Here is a 21,221-nt window from a genome sequence, read left to right as displayed (position 1 = left end):
TGTGTCTGTGCTTTTATTCAGCGCTAACCCCTCCTCTGCTTTGTTTTCATTTGTTAGCAGATTATCTCTTTTCAGGCTACGCCACTTTCTAAGTGGATGCGTGTGCTGTCGATCGCCCTGACAGGCACGCGTGCTCCCCGGGCTCCTCCCAGATGCTGTTGATGGTATTTGAGTGAGAGACGAGTCGAGGTAACACTCAGAGCTGGTCTTGCGCTGTCAAAGGGAACGGAGCATCGTTGGAAACAACACACTGGCTAGCAAACTTCACAGATTTCACCATGGTTTTTACAGTGATGCCTTATCTGTGGATTATATTTGGCTTTGTTTTGTTTCATCACACGCACACTGGAATAGCACAAAATGTAAAGGAAGGTAAGCGTGAGAGAAAGTTTTATTTTTTTATTTGTCTCCACATCTTCATCTTGAAAATAGCAGTGGCAGCTATGACGAGTTTTTCAACAAGGGAATGTTAGTTTCTGCATGGGTTTCAGTATTAATGTGAGGTGCATAACAAGTTCATAAATAAATAAATAAACCTTGACAGCAACATTATCGAGTCAGACTGTAATAAAGGCTATATGGCATTACTACATTGGGACATTTGTCATACTGTACTGGCATAACTTACTGACACTAGTTCTATGTGAAAATAAAGAATATATTAAATATAAACGTGTGTTGTGTTTTATGTGTTAATACAAATTGTTCATAAACATCATATCGGACTAGCCCGCTGCAGAAGACGGAAAGTTTAATGCAGTCTGCATCTGTACCGATCCTGAAAAAAAAAAAAAATAATGCTACAGTACATGCGGCTTAACTAGGGGTACCGTGATACCAAGTACAGTTCATACATTTTTATTTTATTAAATAAGAATTTTAGCTAACTGCATCAATAGCCTAGACAACTGGAAAATGCAGTGTCGATTTATTGATCAGTAGTTTACACAGGAAATTAAAGCGCGCTTATCGAATGGATTAACCCTAATTTCCATTTTGTAATAAGTACAGCAGCATAAATGCTTCAGTTCGTGGATATTGCAAGATGCAGTGGTTTACAGTCTAGAAGTGTTAGAATGTTTCACAATCACTTCCACTGTTAGCAAATGTCATCCAATAACAAACGTGTTTGTTTTCTACATATTACAGTTTAAAATAAACATTATTAATATATTTTGTGAAAAGCCAGTTAAGTACAAGGGAGGCACGAATACACAACACGATTTAACAGAGTACATTTGTTTTTAAATATAACTATGAAAAAAAAAAAGCCTGCAATGTGTGAATGTTAAAATAGTATACAGTATCTAGCAATCTGTTTGTCTTTATCTAAACAAACACCCTGCGTTGCAACGTTAAAAACAAACAAACAAACAAACCCACAGTAAACGTACATATAAATAGCGGCCTTTGGTATTGCACAGTGCAGGCTATAAAATGCATCTTGTGTCAGAAGAAAAGTATTGTAACCACATGCGGGGGACATTGTTTTCGAAACTTTGTTTGTTAAACTCGAGCTTCTGTTTTTCTTCAGTAGTTAATAAAAGTGAAAATGTAATCTCAGTCGCTTGGAGGCGGAAATGCATCTTCTTTTGTCACTTTTCTCTGCGCCGAGTTGCGAGGAGCAGTTTAATTTTGTTCAGAAAACAAGAAGTGCTCAAATAAGGACAAATCAGTGCTTCAGTTTGTTGTAGTCCTAAATTGTAATAGCTTCACACCTTAATTAAGATTGTACAAAAAACAAATTAATGTCAATAAACAGTAGACAGTAAACTATATGCGGCAAGCATCATACGGGCTCCTGTGACTTGGTGTGGCTTCGCAATTAACTTCGTTTGTGAAAATCAAGTGTCTGTTAGTGTTATGTGTGAATGATCAGAATAGTTGCATGATACATGTTGAAGGTATTTCTTTGTTGTGTTGACCATTTGTGCTTCGTTTAAGCTTTTTTTTTTTTTTTTGCTTTTGTAAACTGAAATATTTATCAGATAATAAGCACAGTGTCGGTTATTTTGTATGTTTTTATTTTATTTTATTAAAACATCGTATACAAAAGAACAAACTATGGTTTATTTTCTGTTTACCTGAACATTAATATAGTCAATGCACCTGCTCTACGGACAGTGTAAGCTATTTCTATTGACATTATTATTATTATTATTATTATTATTATTATTATTATTATTATTATTATTATTATTATTATTATTATTCACAAGAAAACGATAAATCGGAATATTGACTCTGACTTCAGGCAACGTGGAAAGTTAATTAACTAGCCTATATTAGAAGGTGATTTTTTGTTTTGTTTGCTTCTACAGTAATGCTGCTGGATTCTAAAGTACAGACGGAACTGGAGTGGATATCCTCTCCTTCTAGCGGGGTAAGGTCTTACGCCTTTTTGCTGCTGGTTAAATCATGTCCTCATACCATTTGTATTTCTCAATACAGAACTATTCATCTGCCCGCATCCCAATTTCAGAAAATGTAGACCTTAAGATCTACCTGCGGTATATTTTTGATGATGTAGGTACGCTATGCTTCCACGTTAACACCCTTACAGATAAAAGCAGTTGCTAATTACAGGGAACGGCTTCCCTCTCACAATTATCTATTGTGTTTTTGTGTCCACTGGGAAAGCAATTAGAAATAGAATTTAGCAATTACCAACCAAACGCAAACATTCTTTACATTCTCGAGCACTAATGATTTCATAACCATGGTGTTAAATTATGTTAGTAATTACAAAGTATTCAAACAATGAGGGACTGTAGCTGTATAACTAGACTACATTTTACATTGTCGTTGCAGTTATCACCATTATTATTATTTGTATCTATGTATGTGTATAGTATTACTGTTTGTATAAAATCCAGTTTTTTTTTTTTATTTTATTTTTTTTTAACAAATATTCAAGTACAGCTTTAAAACCAGAGAGAAAAATAATTTTTGAGTGGTATTTAAAAATCAGAACTTAAACCATCTTATTGATCAATGACAAAACCAAAACAGAAACAAAAAATGCACACACCTTAGCAATTATGCATTTGGGTCACTAGCAATAGAAACGTTTTGATTTTAGAAGTGAATTTGCAGGGTGTTTGTGGAATGAAGTCAATGTAAAAGCAATTCCAAATTGTGGGTGGTATGCTGTTGGGTGGCTCCTCATTCAGTTAACAGAAACCCTTAGCAGTCATGTGCTTTTTATTTATAACTCGTTTGAGGATAATTATATTTTGATACAGCTTCCTGCATACTCAGCAAACCCCCTCTGTTATAGTTTTAGTTAATACATTGACTTCAAACACGCTGTCAGGTATCTTTAAAATCCTGCTTTAAATCCTGTTCAGAGAGAAGTATGTGGACCTTAGTAAGAAAGTAAAAAGCCTGTCGGAGCCCTGTAATCTCTGCGTTCAAAACAAACAGCAGTTTAGAGTTAGTAAGGATACATGGCAGTTCCCTTCATCCCAGATAATGTCTTTAAGGTACTGTGTGTATTATTCACTACCCTCCATTCTTCTACTCTGTAGGCCCATTTAATTTGATGTTACAATGATCGATGATCAGTTATAGCCATTCGTTTATTTATTTTATCCAAAACCATTTCCCATTAAAATAAATAAATAAATAAATAAATAAATAATGGTTTGATCTCAGTAGTTATCTTCAACAATAAACACACAGACAATGTTTCCATAGTTACGAGTTTAATAAACACAGGAACATGTAATGAGATTCCATATTTACTTTAAGGACTGTTGAGATGTTAATTTTACTATATATATAGACACGTCAGCTATCTTTTCGAAAGCCACAGGTGCGCCTTTCATTTACAGTATAATTGTAGCCAATCTAACAGGGATGATCTGTTTCAGTTGCTACCCACATCTATGTACGTGACCTTTTCCTTTTACTACAAATTCTAATATGACAATGTTATTGAAATGCTCTGTGACACAATTCATGATCACAATGGATACATGCTTGAATCCCAAAGCTCGGGGCTGGGTCTCACCTGGGTCTTGGAATAGAAGAGAAAAACACATATTTCTAAATCCCTTCAGGTAAAAAAACAAACAAAAAAAAAAACAGCTGTAACTAATCATCATTTTTGAACTCCTTTGTTTTCTCTGTGCTTTTCTATCTAGCTTCGCAAATCCAATTTAAACAAGCAGGGTCTTAGCAAGAGGAGCTTGCCTATAAAGTGCCTTTAGCTGTTTTTAGATTCATTGTTATAGATTTTTTTTTCTCCAAAAAACAATTTCAGGGTAACTAGTGTGAACTGTAAGATGACATACTTTTCTTGTTATCTTTCAGTGGGAAGAAATCAGTGGACTTGATGAGAACTACACACCTATTCGGACTTACCAGGTGTGCCAGGTAATGGAGCCCAATCAGAACAACTGGCTGCGAACTAACTGGATAGAGAAGGGCAATGCTCAGAGGATTTTTGTAGAACTGAAGTTCACACTGAGGGATTGTAATAGTCTGCCAGGTGTGCTGGGGACTTGTAAGGAAACGTTTAATCTGTATTACCAAGAGACAGACTCTGACTATAGGAAGAATATACAAGAAAGCCAGTATGTAAAAATAGACACCATTGCAGCAGATGAAAGCTTTACCCAGGGAGACCTCGGGGAACGAAAGATGAAGCTGAATACCGAAGTACGGGAAATTGGGCCTCTGTCTAGAAAAGGATTTTATCTGGCTTTTCAGGATGTTGGGGCCTGCATAGCTTTGGTATCTGTTAAAGTCTACTATAAGAAGTGCTGGTCTATTATTGAGAACTTAGCAGTTTTCCCGGACACAGTCACAGGGTCCGAGTTTTCCTCCCTGGTCGAGGTGAGCGGAACATGTGTGAGTGATGCAGAAGAGGAGGCAGATAATTCTCCCAAGATGCACTGCAGTGCTGAAGGTGAATGGCTGGTGCCTATTGGAAAGTGTATCTGCAAATCAGGATTTCATCAAAAAGGAGATGCCTGTGAGCGTAAGTATAGCTGTTTTCTTTTTGTGCTCCCCTTTTAGTAAACTACAAAAAATCCTACACATTTCCTATATTTAAAGTTACTAAAAAACAGGCTTTTAGAAGCTTTCAGTTGCAATTGTGATTTGTTGTAGTTCTCAAAACTCACTGTTCATTGCTGCTTCGCATTACAAAAAAGCAGAAAATGCGGCATAGAGTGCTATGGATGGTGAACCAACTAGTAATTGGTAACTGGTAACATTCTCCTTTGAACTGAGAGATCATGGTTTGAATGCTGTCATAATTAAAACAGTTCATCCTGTTCTGGACCTACAGCTTTCTTTAAGAAAAAAAAAAATGTATTGAGGCAATCCTAAAAGCATTTAGCACCGCAGTCATAGTGGCTGTATACAGCCAGAGCCAAAAGTTTTGCATCACCCTATTGAATTAACTAATTTTGCTTCATAAAGTCGAATGAAACCTGCTAAGTAATGTTACATTAACATATTGCATTACATACCGCATTGTAGTTTTCCATATACTTACCGGTAAAGTGACACAAATAAAAAAAAGTCTGATATTTCGAAATCTAACATGAAATACTGTACTATTATTATGGCTTCCGGTAGACCTTTGCGATATCATTTTGTAGGTTCTTTGAGTACATGATGTCAAATAAAAGATCAAAATTATGTTTGTATAGTTATTTTTTAATAAGTATGTCTCAATCCTAAAATTGTAGGTGATGCAAAACTTTTGGCCATAGCTGTACTTTACGAGGAGAATACATTTTGTGACATTTTCTGACAGAGAGTTGCCTGTTGTTCAGCATAGGAAGGGAATCTTTATACCACTCTGGGAATATATGATGTATTATTCTTTATACAGCGTCATGATGCGATAGGCTTGATCACTCCTAGAGGCTTGCATTATTTGTAAAGCTGATAGTAGCAACTTCTTTTCATTTTTAAAAACTAATCAGGCCTGACTGGAATTTCCTAAAAATCTGTTCTGCAGTCTAATTGAAGTAACCCCCCCCCCCCCCCCACCACCACCACCACCACCACCACCACCACCACCACCACATTAGTGTACAAGCAGACACATAATCAAAGCTATCTCTGCAAATTAGTTCTCACATCACAAACCTGACGTGATTTGTCAATTTTGTGGCACAATTGACTTGCTAATTTCCGCAGCCTTGTTCATTCCATTGAACTTGCAAGTGACGAAAAAGGTCACATTAGCAATGCCCGATAGCAAACATAATTTGCTTGCATGTTTAGTGAAAATATTATTCAGGATAAAGTTAAGGAAGCAAAAACAAATCCGAGGTATTATAATTGGAACCCATGTTAATTGTTTGATAACCAGACCCTTCATTTATAACTGTAGTTATGTTGACACTGGGATTAAATGATAACTTGCTCTCGAGTCGAGCTTTGTGTTCAGCTGCAAGAGCAATTCCCATTCTGGCAGCACTCCAAGGCAATCACTTTCTGAATATATTCCTCTGGAGCGGATCCAGGAGCTTGTTTTCAATATCCCTCTCCCTCTTTTGGTTATCCTAACACAGTTGGAAAACAAATAACGCACCATTTTGTGACATTGCAACGCTCCAGGGTGTTTGTAAGGCACCTTAATAGTAAACAAATCTAAAATATTCTGGGCTTGTACTTGGCAATGCAACCATCACAATGGAGAGTTTCTGTCCAGGGTTGCTATCTTGCTATTTTAAACAGGCTCCAGGGTTTGTAGTCCATGTACTGTATTTAAAATAGTGACTTAATACAGAGTTAGATATTTAGGTTTCAGATACAGGGTTATGGTTTTGGACTATAAAAGCTTTCTATTTACTTACTAAGTTGTATTGAATTAAATTAATTATTACAATGAGGAAAATCATTCATTTAGGACAGAGTGGTTGAAAAACAGGTTAACTTTGAATGGCATAATTTTAATGGTTACTACCTACAAGTGCATTGGAAGGAAAAATGTAGAATAACACCTGTTTCATTCAGATCAACCTTAAAATCCCGGCACTGGAAACTCTAACTTGACTATTTGGATGAATTCCCTTTATGTAATGTGTATGTAGGACTCCAGCTCCCATCTCATTTATAACTACACAGTCCAATGTAAGACCCAAGAAGGAAGTGCTTTATCACCCTTGCAATTAAAAACTGGCAGCTTCTGTTTAATTTAGATGTGCAGTAGTGCTGTGGTAATTTAAATGAAAAGGGGAGTTGGAAACAAACAATATAAAAATAAATCCTGCTCATACTATTACATTAGAAAAATTCTAATTTGTTATAAACAAACTGTCGTAAATTGAAAAAAAAAGAAATATACTGTCATCGGGATTACCTGTGTTGTTTAAATATTTTAAAACAACAAAAAACAAACAAACATTGCTCTAACATTATTGATCATAAAACATATGTTTGCATGGTGCTAAATATGTGTTAAATTAGTTACATATGGGTGGCATTTTGCTGTGTAGTAGTCAACTGTGCAGATTTGTAATTCTTTATCATTTCCTTGCACAATTATTATGACATTACATTTTTCATATTGGTATTTACCCAGTGAATATTGCCTTGTAAATTACTGCATATCATTAATTGAAGCAAAAACCACCAGCAAAACAGTAAGTAAATAATAAATATCATTAGGTGTTAAGTAGCAAAGTGTCCTGAGTTGCTGTCTACAGAGGGTGGCTGCAGTCCTTACAGCCACTATCTCCCCGGGGTCTTTTTAACATATCTTTAGCAAGACAGAATGGTTTATTCTGGCCCCAACACAGAATAGCACAAGTGTAAAAGGGCTTGTATAAAACATGAAGTGGAAAGGAGCGGGGGAGTAAATGAGACGAGCTGTCAGTCATGTCATTTGAGAAGCCCCCATCTGTGCTTGCGTGAGCTTTCTCTAAAATGTGTTGTGATCAAGTTATTCATCACCAGAGAGAGGGATAGAGGGGGACAGCTTGTCTTTCACGTCTTTTTATTTTAACTCTTCATGCGCTGATCATCCATGCTAAAAGCTGAGCTTTCTCCCTTGGACAGTTGATGCTATCTGTGCTAAAACCAAAATTGCTTGTTATGCAATTCACAGAGCTTTTCTTCCTATAGGAACCGTATATAGTAAGCTGGTATTCAGCACCAAATCTAGCTAAGTGGAACCCTATTGCTGAAGGGATTCCTTTGAATCCTCCCCTGAGTTAATAGTAGGGGGTTCTCAGGATAGACTTTGGCATCTCTGTTAAAGCCTTATTCGTTCAATATATCTGGAGCAGCTATTTCTTAACTGACTGCATACTAGTGTGTATTGAGTCTTTGTTTCTATATGAACCACACTCATTCTATCTCTGGCTGTCAGAAGCGTTAGTAAAAGTAACACATGGGCAGTGATTGATGACTCAAACCCACAGGAGGGAAGGTCTGGGGATTCAGAAAGGCTGTCAGACAGCCAAGGTGTATGGACAGTTGGGCAAAAGAGGCACCAGCAGGCCTGTGCTAGGCTTCCTTTGCATTTCAAATGCCATGAAAAGTCCTCATACATGTTGACATTCACTTGATTGATAAGGTGTGTATTTGTGTTCAAAATAGTCATGTCAACCATTACAAGTGTTACTAAGCTTAATTATGTAAATACGGAACATGCTAATCCTCAGGGGAGGCTACAGTTTAATCACTTAACATTAAAGTAATTCCTTGATGGATTGGGTTCATGCTGCTGTCACAGTGAAATGTGATTGTTTCCCTGTCACAGAGGGTCAAGGACAGTGTTGAAACTAGATTATCTTTTTTTAAGTCAAATTTGAAGCTGATTTGTACAAATTAAACACATTTATACTTGTTTAGATACAATAAATTACTCTAAATTCAGTATTTTAGGACTATGGAGTAGACAATTTGTTTTGCCAAATAAACAATCAAACTGATTTGTTAAAAGGGTCTGTAATGATAATGGTTTTTTAGACTTATTAAAGTGAAAGTAACACAGTATGCAAGGCTGCATTCACATTGGGTGCGATTCAAACGGACTCGGTCAGGTTCTTTTTGTTTGAAACAATGTATCAGTGTGCTTGCTGTTCACACGTATCTGCATCAAAAAGATCAAGTTTGTTTGGATGGGAACTAAAGGACATTTTTTGGTCCCTTTCCATTTTTTTCAGGACCGAGTTCATTTGTGTTCAGAATGCAGTTTGCAAGTGCATTCGGTTCATTAATATGGTTTGTGAACCAGATGTTTACAAAATCCTATAACATCCAGGAGGCTATGTGGCCCACTAGTTAAAGAAAATGGCTGGTAATGAGGAGGTCCCCAGTTCAAATCCCAGCTCAGCCACTGACTCACTGAGTGACCCTTAGCAAGTCACTTAACCTCCTTGTGCTCTGTCTTTTGGGTGAGTTACTGTTAAAAATGACCCTGCAGCTAATGCATAGTTCACACACCTTAGTCTCTGTCAGTCACCTTGGATAAAGGCATCTGCTAAATAAACAAATAAGCCTGGAAGGCATATTGAAAGTTGGTAGCTATTGATGTATTTTTAATAGAGCATGTTTTAGATTCTTACATATTGCTGTGGAAAAAAGCACCGGGGCAGCACTTCGCTAATTTAATTAATACATTTCTGAAATGCCTACAATAGAATGCAGTTTACGCAGTTCTGCACAGATCTCCTAATGTCAGCATTAAACAAAATAATTTGAGAAAAGACTATATACATTTACTTTTTGAGAATATTTTACAGTTCAGCTTGGATTTTGATGTATGGTCAGATTTTCTACCAGAGCTTTAGTTTCTCATGCTGTCCATGTAGATTAGGATTACCAGATTTCCACAGTAACAAATGGGGGGTATTTTCTTCTTCAGTTCACTGAGCCCGTAGCAACTCTGAAGCTGTTAACAAAAATAGCAGTATATAAAATAACACAATAATAGTTTAAAAATTAAACATCAGGTGAATTTATTGCAGATGATAACAACTCATTCTTTTCTGTATATTGCCATCTAGTCAAAATATCTTAAATGTACAAAAATCCAGATTTAAAAAATAGATACAGTATTACCATTTAAACATGGTATGCATGTAATCAGAAACAAATAATCCATAAAATTGTTCATTTTATTTTTGAATGGCGCTAAGACACAACCTATTACATTACTCTGCTATTAACTTGCTGAGAACACTGATACAGTTTTGTACTTAAAAAATATACAACAGCAAAACCGGGATGAATAACAATTTTATTGTTTCCGACCGGGACAAAAAATTTAGATTGAAAACTGTGACAATCTCAATTTTCCCAAGATGTCTGGTAAACCTAATGTAGTTCGCCGAGAAATTGGTTGTTTTTTGCTCTACTTGTGTCTGCAGAATATGAACTAAACCGTGAATTTTTTACTTCCTTGTCAGGTTACCTTGTATGGTTTGCTTCCCATGTGCGGAAGGACCAAGTCCAGCTGTTGTTCATATTGAGGTCTAGCAGGCGAACCAGACTTGGTGCATTTGCCAAACAAACCAAGACCACCTCTTTAGGTGGACTCAGTACAGTTAGTTTCCTAAGCTGACTTTGTTGTTCACACATCACACCAAATGTACCGAACCGTACCGAGTGCAGACCATGCCCTCTAAATAGACCCAGTGTGAACACAGCCATAGTTTGCTTTTTTCAATGACTTTACAATTAGCATTCTTATTTTGAATGCAACTCTATTTTTAATGCGTCCAATCCCGTTTGAGTATCTATAAATCATTAACCCCCTCGTCTTAAATGTGCAATCCAATTGGATTTAAATGTTATTATCACAAACATTGTTCTTCTATAAAATTATTACTTTTTGTGTGGAATAAAAGGAGTAAATAGTTATTTATCTGAAGGTATGCTGTAATTTCCAGGTGGAAATTCACTGAAAACAAAACGTTTTTTCATGGTACAGAGCTCCTTTAAACATTTTTGAAAAGACCTCCACCTCTATTGATTTTTGTTCAAGAGAAGATTGAAGTGCATAGTCATGGCTATGCAGTTCTTCAGGAGCTTCCATTGCTAACAGGCCCACACACACACACACCCCTCTGGGAGTGAGGGGGTTACGTCTCAAGTATAGTCACATATCACTTTCCCAGAAATGCCAGAGAGAATCTGAGCTTTATGGCAAAACATTGTCTTCACTGACACAATATTCGCATGTTCAATTTTATCCTTCCCAACAGACAGTAGCAAGCAATTACAAAAAAGACGCCTGTGTCAAGGTTTAAATAGCTAAAGAGACCAAGCTTAAGAGTATAAGAAGCACAGAACCCGGACTGATAGAAATGTCTAGACCTGTTAGCACAAATAACGACTGTTGAGAGGTCCTTTGTTGTCGAAAAGGGGGAGGCCGATGCAGTGACGCTTCAGGGGACCAGGGTCAACTAGTACTATCATCTATCTTCCGCTATGGCAGTGTCCTGTCAGGTCTGGGTTCACTGTGCTGAGCAGAAGAGGCAGGGCTCCATTGTTAACACCAGCCTATTCTCAGCCAAGTGTAAATGAAGTTAATATTCACTGACTTTATGCATAGCCAATGAAGGCCCTGGTGTCATCTTGGAAATAATGCTATCTGACACCGAATAGCAAATGCTGCTGGTTGTTGTTTTTTTGCTGACCATGTAATGGTTGCTAGCTTGAAGCTCCTTTTAAATTCATGTTGGTATTGAATCTGAATGTATTATTCGAACTGTGTTCAATTATATAGAGAGAGAGATATGAAATCTGAAAAAAAAGCATGTTGGATACCTCTGGAAAAGGCCTTGTGTTCATATTTATTTGGAATATGTGTGTGATATAAAACACATACACACTCATATATACAGACACATTGTACAGGACATATGTTTATACAATGGAAGGAATGGTATGTTATATTTACATTTAGGCCACCAAGTTGTGCATACTCACAACAATAAAGTGGATTACTCTTCTAATCCAGTGTCTCATATTTATACACACAGGAGTTCCAGCAGCCTTACAGACAGTGTGCAAGATAAATCTCATGAATAGGGCAGAAGCCAAAATGTCATCTGGATGTAGTGGAGTTATCTGTTTATCGGTTACCAGTATTTCCAGTGCATATGTTTTCCTAACAAAGGTAGCTGAGATACTCTGATAGAATACAGTGTTTTATTAGGATGACTGCTCTACACTATCAGAGCAAGCAATATGAGTAAGAATGATGAACAGCTGTGCCCAAACTAGGTATCCTTGAGCTACTTGTAAGTGGAACTAAAATGAACACTGACAGTTTATACAGTATGCATACGTATTGAAAAGTGGTGTACTGGCTAAAGTGAAATTCCTTTTGAGCAAGTACTGTAGTTCCATAAACATACTACACCATTCTATAGTAGTGGCCAAAACATAGTTTACAAAAGTTCTCTATAGTATACTGCAGTATTCAGTATAATTAAGGCTACGATTTTGGCACAGTAATTTTTAGTTCATTTCCTGTGCGAGATATGGCAAAAAAAAACAAGAATTCATGGAAAGCTCACCAAATAATGTAGTTTTAGCTACATCAACATACACACAAGCTTTTAAACAGTACACCAAAACCAATAATATAAAGACTATTGCTTTTTACTACTGACAGGTTTAAATGTTACTTTACAGTACACAACTTACATTACATACTTCAGACTCCAATATAATTTCTGGTCGGAGTCGAGGGTCTCTGACCCTGTGTGACAAGTCGGAATTAGATAACCAACAATCTTTTCCTATTTCTTATGTATGTCTGTATTTCTGACTCTATGTATGAATTTAAAGCCTATCTGTATGGTCTGTAGTATAGCTACATTATTCAGATGTGCCTACAACCAGCTGTACTGCATTTGTTCTAGCTACAAACTAACTGCATCATCTGTCCCTCTGTCCTTTTTTCTTTTACTGTTTTCTTTCAAACTTGAATTTAACAGTGCTGTCTGAACCAGTATTGTTAAATACCAGAATGCCATATTACAAAAAATACATTCTATAGGCATTACTAAAATAACGGTGGAGGATGAGCCCTCATTGTATTCCATGTATATGAGACTTTATCTTTAGTGCTCCTCGGAATATCGTGCCATCTTTTCTTAATCTCCTCCACTGTTCTTATAATAATGCCTACACTATTAGTAAAGGCTCTCATTAGAACCTTGTTTTGACACTGGGGAGACCTTTTTAAGGGTTTCTAAGAACCTTTTTTTTACATGGATTCTTCTCTATTTGCAGACTTTCTTTTTGAAAATTGGAGATTGCAAAACAGTACGGTATTATAAACCGCAATTTACAAACTGCCTTGATCAGAAGGGTTAAAAAATGAGCTCTTTGCATAATGTTATTAAATGTTTCTTTGTCCTTGAAAACAGTGTCTCCTTGCTGCAGACAAGTCTCTCACATCACCTTGCCTTTTATATAGCCTACTATCTTACTGTGGCAAATTAACGGCTGCTTTTCAGAGTTCTTAAAATAATCAAGCAAATACGAGGCCCGCAATTACCAACAGCTTTAATAAATTAGACGGAATATTTAATAGACCTCATTTGCAAAATCCCCTCCCAATTTTAGAGGTTTCGTTCAGAAATGCCCTCAGTTGCCATTTTACGGTCGTAAAACATGCGCAATCCTTTTATAAATCTGGGCCTCAATGTTTAACTATTGTCTTAAATGGTGCATTGTTATAGGAGACTTTTTATGAGAACCTTGTAATTTATTGAAGCATTTGTAGCTTTTTCAAGTCAGGTACTGATAGTACTAACTTTTTTTTTTTTTAATTTCTGTTGTCAACTCTACTTCCCTCGGAGCAAGATGCATTGGGCACACAGTGACACCTCTTGCTGTGAGCTGTGGGTGACTGAGGGGATGCGTTTCTCCTTGTGTTGTTCTCTGAGGGCAGAGGCAGCAGAAGCAGTGCCAGCAGCTGGTTTGACTTTGTCGTCCTGCCCAGCTGTTCCTGTCACGGTGGTGGGACGGAGGAGCGTGCAGGGAATTGGGAGATGACATTCTCTCGGGGAGCCAGAACATTTTTACTGCTGATTAGTCTCAGTGGTAGGGGGGCAAGGGCTTCTGCAGACCCTAAAGCTTGCCGCCATTATCCTTGAAATAATAGATTGTGTTTGGCCTTTTTCTCAATGTACTCTTTTACAGAAAAAGTCTTGGGTGGAACATGCCACATCCCCCAGTGACATTGTCAGCAGTGATGCAGTGTGATTGTTTTTTACTCGGTCAAATGAACTAAATGAAAAGAAATTAGGTTTTACAATTTTCAATGTTCATTCATTATGAAAGCTTCAGTGTTCAGCTTGTGAAGAACAGAACATTTTTTGCTTCACATATTCATAGTGTAAGCTCTCCTTAATCCCCATCAGTCGCAAGGTAAAGCACGAAAAAGATTCATTATATAAAATTATTTTCTTATGATGACAATGATTTTAATATTAAGGTTTACTTTTCAATATCTAGATCAGTTACTCCATTCTCAGTCTCAGGAATGTCAGTTTTATCCTTTAATCATGCCCATATATGCATTTATAGTTAGTTAGTAGTTTTTCATCAAATTGGAGGGTGTTGTGGCCTGAATCCAGTTTGGATGTGCCCTTGTAATAAACTGTAAATGTCAACTGGCTAATTAATTACCGCTATGGTTTATATCTTCCAAAATAAACAACGTACCGTATCAAACAAGATCTGCACTACTTTAGTTGCTTCTAACTACAGTGTTTGCTTTACTGTAGTACAATTTCGGTTGCTGTACAGCTTGGGGGGTTATTCAATGCAGCTAAATAAAGCTGAAGACTTGCTCTGAAAAGTGATGTTCGTTCATCATTTGAAAAGACTGTATTCCAATTAAAACAAGTGATGCCCCAATTAAATGACATAAATAGCACTGGGAAGACCCTTCTACCAGAGTTGTATCCTATTTAAGCAGCAATCCCGTTTAGGCTGCGCCTACTGTATTATTTAAAAGGGGGTTAAAACTGTGTGTTAAACCCTCCTAGGAAAGTGTAATAGAATGCTGAGCTTTTCAGTGTTTTTACTGGAAAGCTGCTTATCTCCTCCTAAGCACAGGTGTGATAGATGAATGAAGCAGTTGTCTGTATGTTCTAAACCCCAGCAAGTCAGCCAGCTCAATTGAAGTAATGTGCAGGCTTTAGGCGGATAATGGAAAATATGATCATTGTTACCTTTTGAATCTGGTATTTCTGAGACTTTTAATCTACCTGTCTCAGATTTTCTTTTTTGGTGACTGCTACTTCGTCTCAGCTCTCTTTATACCCAGGCAAAGGTGTAAGAGTCTTAAAGCACCTTGTTTGGAAGGCCCAGGCTATCTGAAACAAAATCCCACCCAGAGTAGAGGTTGCCAGCAGGATTTCTTTCCTTTCGTCTGCATAGGCGCCTTCCTTTTAGTGGAAGATTAAAATGTCTGGGGATATATTACAGATGCTCACTGTAAAGGAGGCTTTTTGTGCGTTTAACAATGTGCTGGGCATCTAGTAGTTAATTATAGAAGAAAAAGCTTCTAGGAAAATCCAGACGAACACCTGTTCTGTTAAGAGTACCCAGGACGCTTATGTTGCTTATGAAATGTAGAGAGATGTATGGTACAGCGTGAAATGGTTGATATTACATTTGATATACTGAGCATCTCTTTCTAGTTTTTTTTTTTTTTTTAATCTAAGTGCTGAACCCTGAGCTCCCACATCAAAATGCATTAGCAACACCTTGCTTGGTAAAAACCGAACATGGTGCTCTCTGCTTCTGTGCAATGTGTCGTTCAATTGCTGCTCCAGCAGAGCACTAGCACAGATCTGAGCAGCTTGCAGAGAATGGGAACACAATGCATGTGCACAACAGCAGCTCTGTGGAGCAACACACAAATGGAAACCTGCATAGGCCTTTTGTGGTCATTGAACCAAACAGGTTTGAGAAAAAAAAAAAAAAAACATTGATCCTTAACTTGATTGAAACATGTAAACAAGGAACATTTTAAACAGTCAACAATGACATTTTCGCAAACACACATTTAGTTGGATGTTGGCCTGGAATAAAAACAAAATTGAATTCAGGAATACATTTTTTTGGTTATGTTTAAAAACATTTCTGTTAAATCTCCTTTAGGGAGTGAAACAGGACAGGAGCCACCCACATTAAAAAAAAAAAAAAGCAGTAAGATTTCAAATAGACATAGCAGACTTTTGACATCTTGATGAGGGAGGGCTAAGTGCCAAATCGTTGTAGTTATGTTTAAAGTTAGCATTTACAAACCCATCTTGCTATCAGTTGTCTGGTGAACGTTTAGACAAGAAGGCGGTGTTTGAAATAAGGAAATAAACTGTTTCTTTTATCATGTTTGACCCGTTCCTCGTGGTCTTCATCAGCACTGGTGCTGCCTCCTCATCCTGTCGTCTGCTCTTTCCTTTTACCTCCTTTATCACTCTAATGGGGTGCTATCTCTAAGCTACTTTGCATTTTCTCTCTACTGCTTACACTGGTGCATTTTCTTCCTTATCCTCAGTGACAGGAGGGAGGATTTAACTCATAATCAGCCAGGGGGGGTGAACCTGGCTGGAGCAGTGCACAGTCAGAGGAGACAGGCTCTTATGTTAGTTGCAGTTTCTGTACCTCTTTATTCCTGAAGCATTCCACAAGAGTTCCAGCATTTATTATGGAATAATACTAGATCAGCCTTTATCCCTATAGGCTTTATTTTCAGACTGCCCTTGATGGTCTGAAATAAGGAGATATTTGACTTGGTTTAATGTAAAGGTTAAAAAGTTGCCGACTCAAAAGGCTGCTCCACAGCAATGGTAACACTAGCTTCAAGGGTTCCAATTAAATATGAGCCGTCCAACATGGTATGTTAACTGAAGGAAAACAGTTTTCATGCCGCAGCATCACACCCTGTGTGAGTAATTATCGGCTCTGCCATGACCAAAGGAAATGGTGTGTCAGACTGTCACAGAATGTCAGCTTAGGTTCACAACTTCACCCATCTGTGTTTTTTTTTGGCCTTTCTTGAGATGGTTATTTAATCAACAAACATTTTAAAAGCTTGGACGTAGCTCAAGAATGTTAATTAGCCCAGCAGTAAACTAGTGGCTAAACCAACTTTTTTTCTAAGTATGAAAAAACACCTACCTACAAGACAAAGGACTAGCTGATTAAACAATGAACTAAGCCATCCAGACTTCTACGTTACTGTAAATTACCTTTACAATATGATTAATGCTTGATTTGCTTTGAAAATTACTTTGGTTAAATATAGTATTGTTTTATGTTATTTATACAAAGGGACTTCTGATGTGGACACAGGCATATTGTTTTCAGTTGTTAAAAGCTCTTAAAAAGTCTCTTGCATTTCTTGGGTGCTGATCAGTGATATTTCGAAGTGACACTGCAGCAGGTAGCTGTTACGTGGTAGTTCACTCCCTCAGAAATTTTTTGTTTGGCCCCTCACTTGTGCAGTTCTTCCGCCACCTCTGGCTGGGGCCAAGGGGGAGATTATTGCCAACCAAGGACAGACGCTATGCTTGGGTTGGAATGTGTTCACATGATCACTGTGTTTATATATATATATATATATATATATATATATATATATATATATATATATATATATATTCACACTAGAGCAGGAGCTGCAGTGAAAGGTTGAGGCCTGCAATGGACACACCAAAACTGTTTGATTGAGCCCTGTTAGCCCCATGTCATTGCATAAACACCACAAGAAAAAAAAAAAAAAAAAAAAAAACACCAGTTTTACGGACAAAAGAAGGTTTGATCACAAAACACGAAACAAAATAAATAAACAAGATCTACTCTTTAACACACATGTGAAAATGTGGCATGAATGTTTAGTCTCGCGTCAGCATGGAACCTGCATTTACTCCCTTTGTGTAAACATTGGACAAGACTTTTATATTTGTATATTTTCAGCTTGTTTTTTTTCACTTTCTGCTAATTGCCGTTTTTATCAACAGAAATAGACTGAAGTGTTGTGAACATGAATGAATCAGCTGGTTTCACAGTCCCAGATTAACAGTGATCATGGATAACCTAATGTTACCTTAGGTAATGGTGTCTAACATTATTGGTAATCAGGGACTGTGAACCCAGACATGTGTATCAGTAAGTGTGTGGACCAATTAAAAGTTATCTATCTACAGTATGTGCATATGATTACATTACAGTATTATCACACTAAGTGCCAGTTACATACTATATCCCAATGGAGTAGCATGCTCTTGTGTTATAAGCATCAATGTGCAGTGCAGTGGAAACAAATATAATTTAAACCAGAGGCTAAGATTTTCTGTAAACAAAGAAAATGTGCTCAATCGAACTAACAGAGCGGTAAGTAATTATTTGTACGTGGACACAAATAGCTGGCCACTGAACATGAAATCTATACAGGTATGTTTGCTTTATTGGAAAGAATGAACAGGCTACTTAGAGGTAAAAGTCTGTAAAAAGACACTTCTGAAAATGTATTACTACTGTTGCCGGAAATTATTCGGTACATAGTGTTTCGTATGGAAATGTTAAACTGCAGGATTAATCAGTCAGCAATTGACATTAAAAAGCTGTTACACTGTAATGTTGTCAGCACATTTGATCTTAGACCTTTTTATGATTATAATCTGATTAACTTTGTTGGTAATCTGCAGAGTTTAACAGACAGAGCATTTTTAGAACATTTCGTTTTTATGACTATTTTCTGACTCAGCACAAGATTGAGAAACTGAGTCAAAACATGGTATGGTTCCACTGATACCAGCAGATAATACCAGACATGTCTAGTCATCACTTTTTGGTTTGTCTTTCCATTCTTCTTTCACTTCTTATTCAGCACTGTATCATGCTGAGCGTTTAGATAGGTATGCAAGTGCAGAGCACATGACTGCAATAATAACTAGCTAAAAGTTAAAAGAGATATTGATTGAAGCCTTTAATTAATACATTTTAGGAATGGCTATCCACAGTGGGCTGTACTGACAATGGCGGAATTGCATTCCGGTCAGTGCAAATAGCAGATTCTGCACAGTGACTCACTATTCCCACTAAGAGAAAAAGTTTAATCAATATATAATATATATATATATATATAATATATATATATATATTATATATATATATATATAAGAAACGTCATGATCAATTACTAGAAACTAATACGTGTTACGTTTAATGCTAGTAGAGGATTGTAAGAAGCTGTGTTTAATAACATGTGCTACAAGGTTCATTGCTGTGTTTCTTTGATCCCCTGTTGCCATTTGGACAAGTAGGTTTCTCTGACCACGTGATCATGCACATTCATAATCCATTTATGTCTTGTGGCATCTCGCTTTGTGCAGCCTGATACCACCTTTCATCTCTCTGGGCAAAAATCCATCAGTGCTGACAGGGAGCAAGATTGAGAGGTTAGGGGCTAGATGATATAATAATTGGCTTGTTGCAGCAACTTTGCAAAAACAACTGCTTAACAAACAGCAAGATTAGAAGCAATGTAATCCAGTGGTTATTTACAAAGATGAACAGTACCATCTTTGGAGTATTTTAAAGAGACAATGCATACTGAAGTACAAAATATTAAGCCAGTTATGTTTAAAATGTAGTGAAAGTCTCTAAATCTCCCTTAATGTTTACTAGAGGTGAGAGAGCTGGCTGTCCCCATTTCTTGAAAGACCACTTGAACGTGCTATACCAAGTAAACCAAACAACCTGTTTCTGCATTGTTGGAAGGATTGGCAGAACAGATTTCCATACTGAGGTTGTTTGGTGTGTGATTATTTCTTTGTTTGCAGCATTGGAAGAGAAGTAGATTAAAGTACGAAAGTATTCACCTTTAAGAACTGGCCTGATCGGAACAGCAGCTGTCCTCGGTGTGTCAGAATGTGAACACAAGACTTTTTTCTTTTTTGATTCTGCACTGCCGGGGTTCTGCTGTTCATTCAAGTGTAAATGTGTTTCTTTCTGTTCCAGCCTGTGGCCGTGGATTCTATAAATCATCCTCCCAAGACCTCCAGTGCTCCCGCTGCCCTGCTCATAGCTTCACTGACAGAGAAGGCTCTTCCCAATGTGACTGTGACGACGGATATTACAGAGCGGCCTCAGACCCACCATCTGCGGCATGCACAAGTGAGTTTAGCAGAATGGGAAGGGAGATGAGATAATGAACCATATAGGCTAAGGTTATGTTCACCAGCTCGTAGAAGATACAACTAATGTGTTGGCTCAGTGGGCTCAAGCACTCTTACATTCTAAGTCAGGTTATGGATCTTGATCATGATAGTTAGGGTGTTGTTTACGATTACGATTAGCAGGGGCTGACGGGCTGGGTCTGTGTGGGAGATCTCACAGTTGCTCCTTTCCAATCTCTCTTGGTGGTTGTTACAATTAGATGAGAATTTTAACTGGGAACACTTTTTTAATGGAGTTTCGGATTTAACATGAGGGGTCTGCATGTACTTAAAAAAAGGTAAATTCGGGGTCCCCGAGTGGCTCATCCAGTTAAAGCACTGCTGCTGGGAGAACAGGATGAGTCATACAGCTTTGATGACTCCAGTTCACATCCAGGCTGTGCAAAGAGACTGCACCTTCCTGGGAACCCCAAAGGGGGCATCACATTGGCTCTGATGCTCCCAGGGTGGGGGATGGGAAACTGTCTGGGATTGCTTCTTCTCATCACACAACAACAAACCCTACTGGCCAGACACCAGACACCAGGCACATTCAGAGTGGATAAAAAGCAGCGCTGATCTCTTTTCTCCAGAATCAGTAGCCCACCCACCTCTGCTCTGGATTGCTCAGCATAAAAGCAATTCTGGCTTTAGGCTTGTGAGATCAGAGGACACTCACACGCCCTCGGAACGTCTGTTCTGTGTGGCAACTCACTGCATTGAGGAGAAAAACAATTGGACATTTCAAATTGGGAGAAAATAGATTAAAAAAGTTATAATTGTTTACTCTAAATTTAAAAACATTGCTAGGATGTTTTTTAAATAGTTTACTAAGAGCTTGGAAGAGGCCACGTTAAAACTCTAACTACAAATTAGACTGAAGGAAGGTAAAGTTTTTAAAGGTGGAGCATGACTTACTCCATTAACAACAGATTAAAAAAATGTTAAGTATTCTTCCTCTTTGAAAGGATTTTTTACAGATCTTGGTACCAGCTGGGAATACAACCTGCCACTTAAATGGGACGATCTGCTTTTTAATCTTTGCCAATA

At 37.5% G+C, this 21,221-nt stretch overlaps 1 protein-coding gene across 2 annotated transcripts in view; it reads left to right on the top strand.

The window, feature by feature from the left end:
- The first annotated feature begins 183 nt into the window (after nucleotides 1–183).
- Nucleotides 184–21,221, top strand: part of LOC121315456 (ephrin type-A receptor 7-like) — a 76,682-nt gene continuing 55,644 nt past the window's right edge. For both annotated transcript variants that reach the window (XM_041249566.1, XM_041249567.1), the window contains exons 1-4: nucleotides 184–372; nucleotides 2,322–2,383; nucleotides 4,318–4,987; nucleotides 19,975–20,130. In XM_041249566.1, coding sequence (XP_041105500.1) covers nucleotides 279–372; nucleotides 2,322–2,383; nucleotides 4,318–4,987; nucleotides 19,975–20,130 — 982 coding nt within the window. In that variant the 5' untranslated portion in view covers nucleotides 184–278. The remainder of the gene's footprint in view (nucleotides 373–2,321; nucleotides 2,384–4,317; nucleotides 4,988–19,974; nucleotides 20,131–21,221) is intronic.

This window comes from Polyodon spathula, chromosome 5, assembly GCF_017654505.1.
Source record: "Polyodon spathula isolate WHYD16114869_AA chromosome 5, ASM1765450v1, whole genome shotgun sequence".
Taxonomy (NCBI): Eukaryota; Metazoa; Chordata; class Actinopteri; order Acipenseriformes; family Polyodontidae; genus Polyodon; species Polyodon spathula.
Note: the sequence above shows the minus strand (reverse complement) of the source record. Positions and strands in the feature narration are given on the sequence as shown.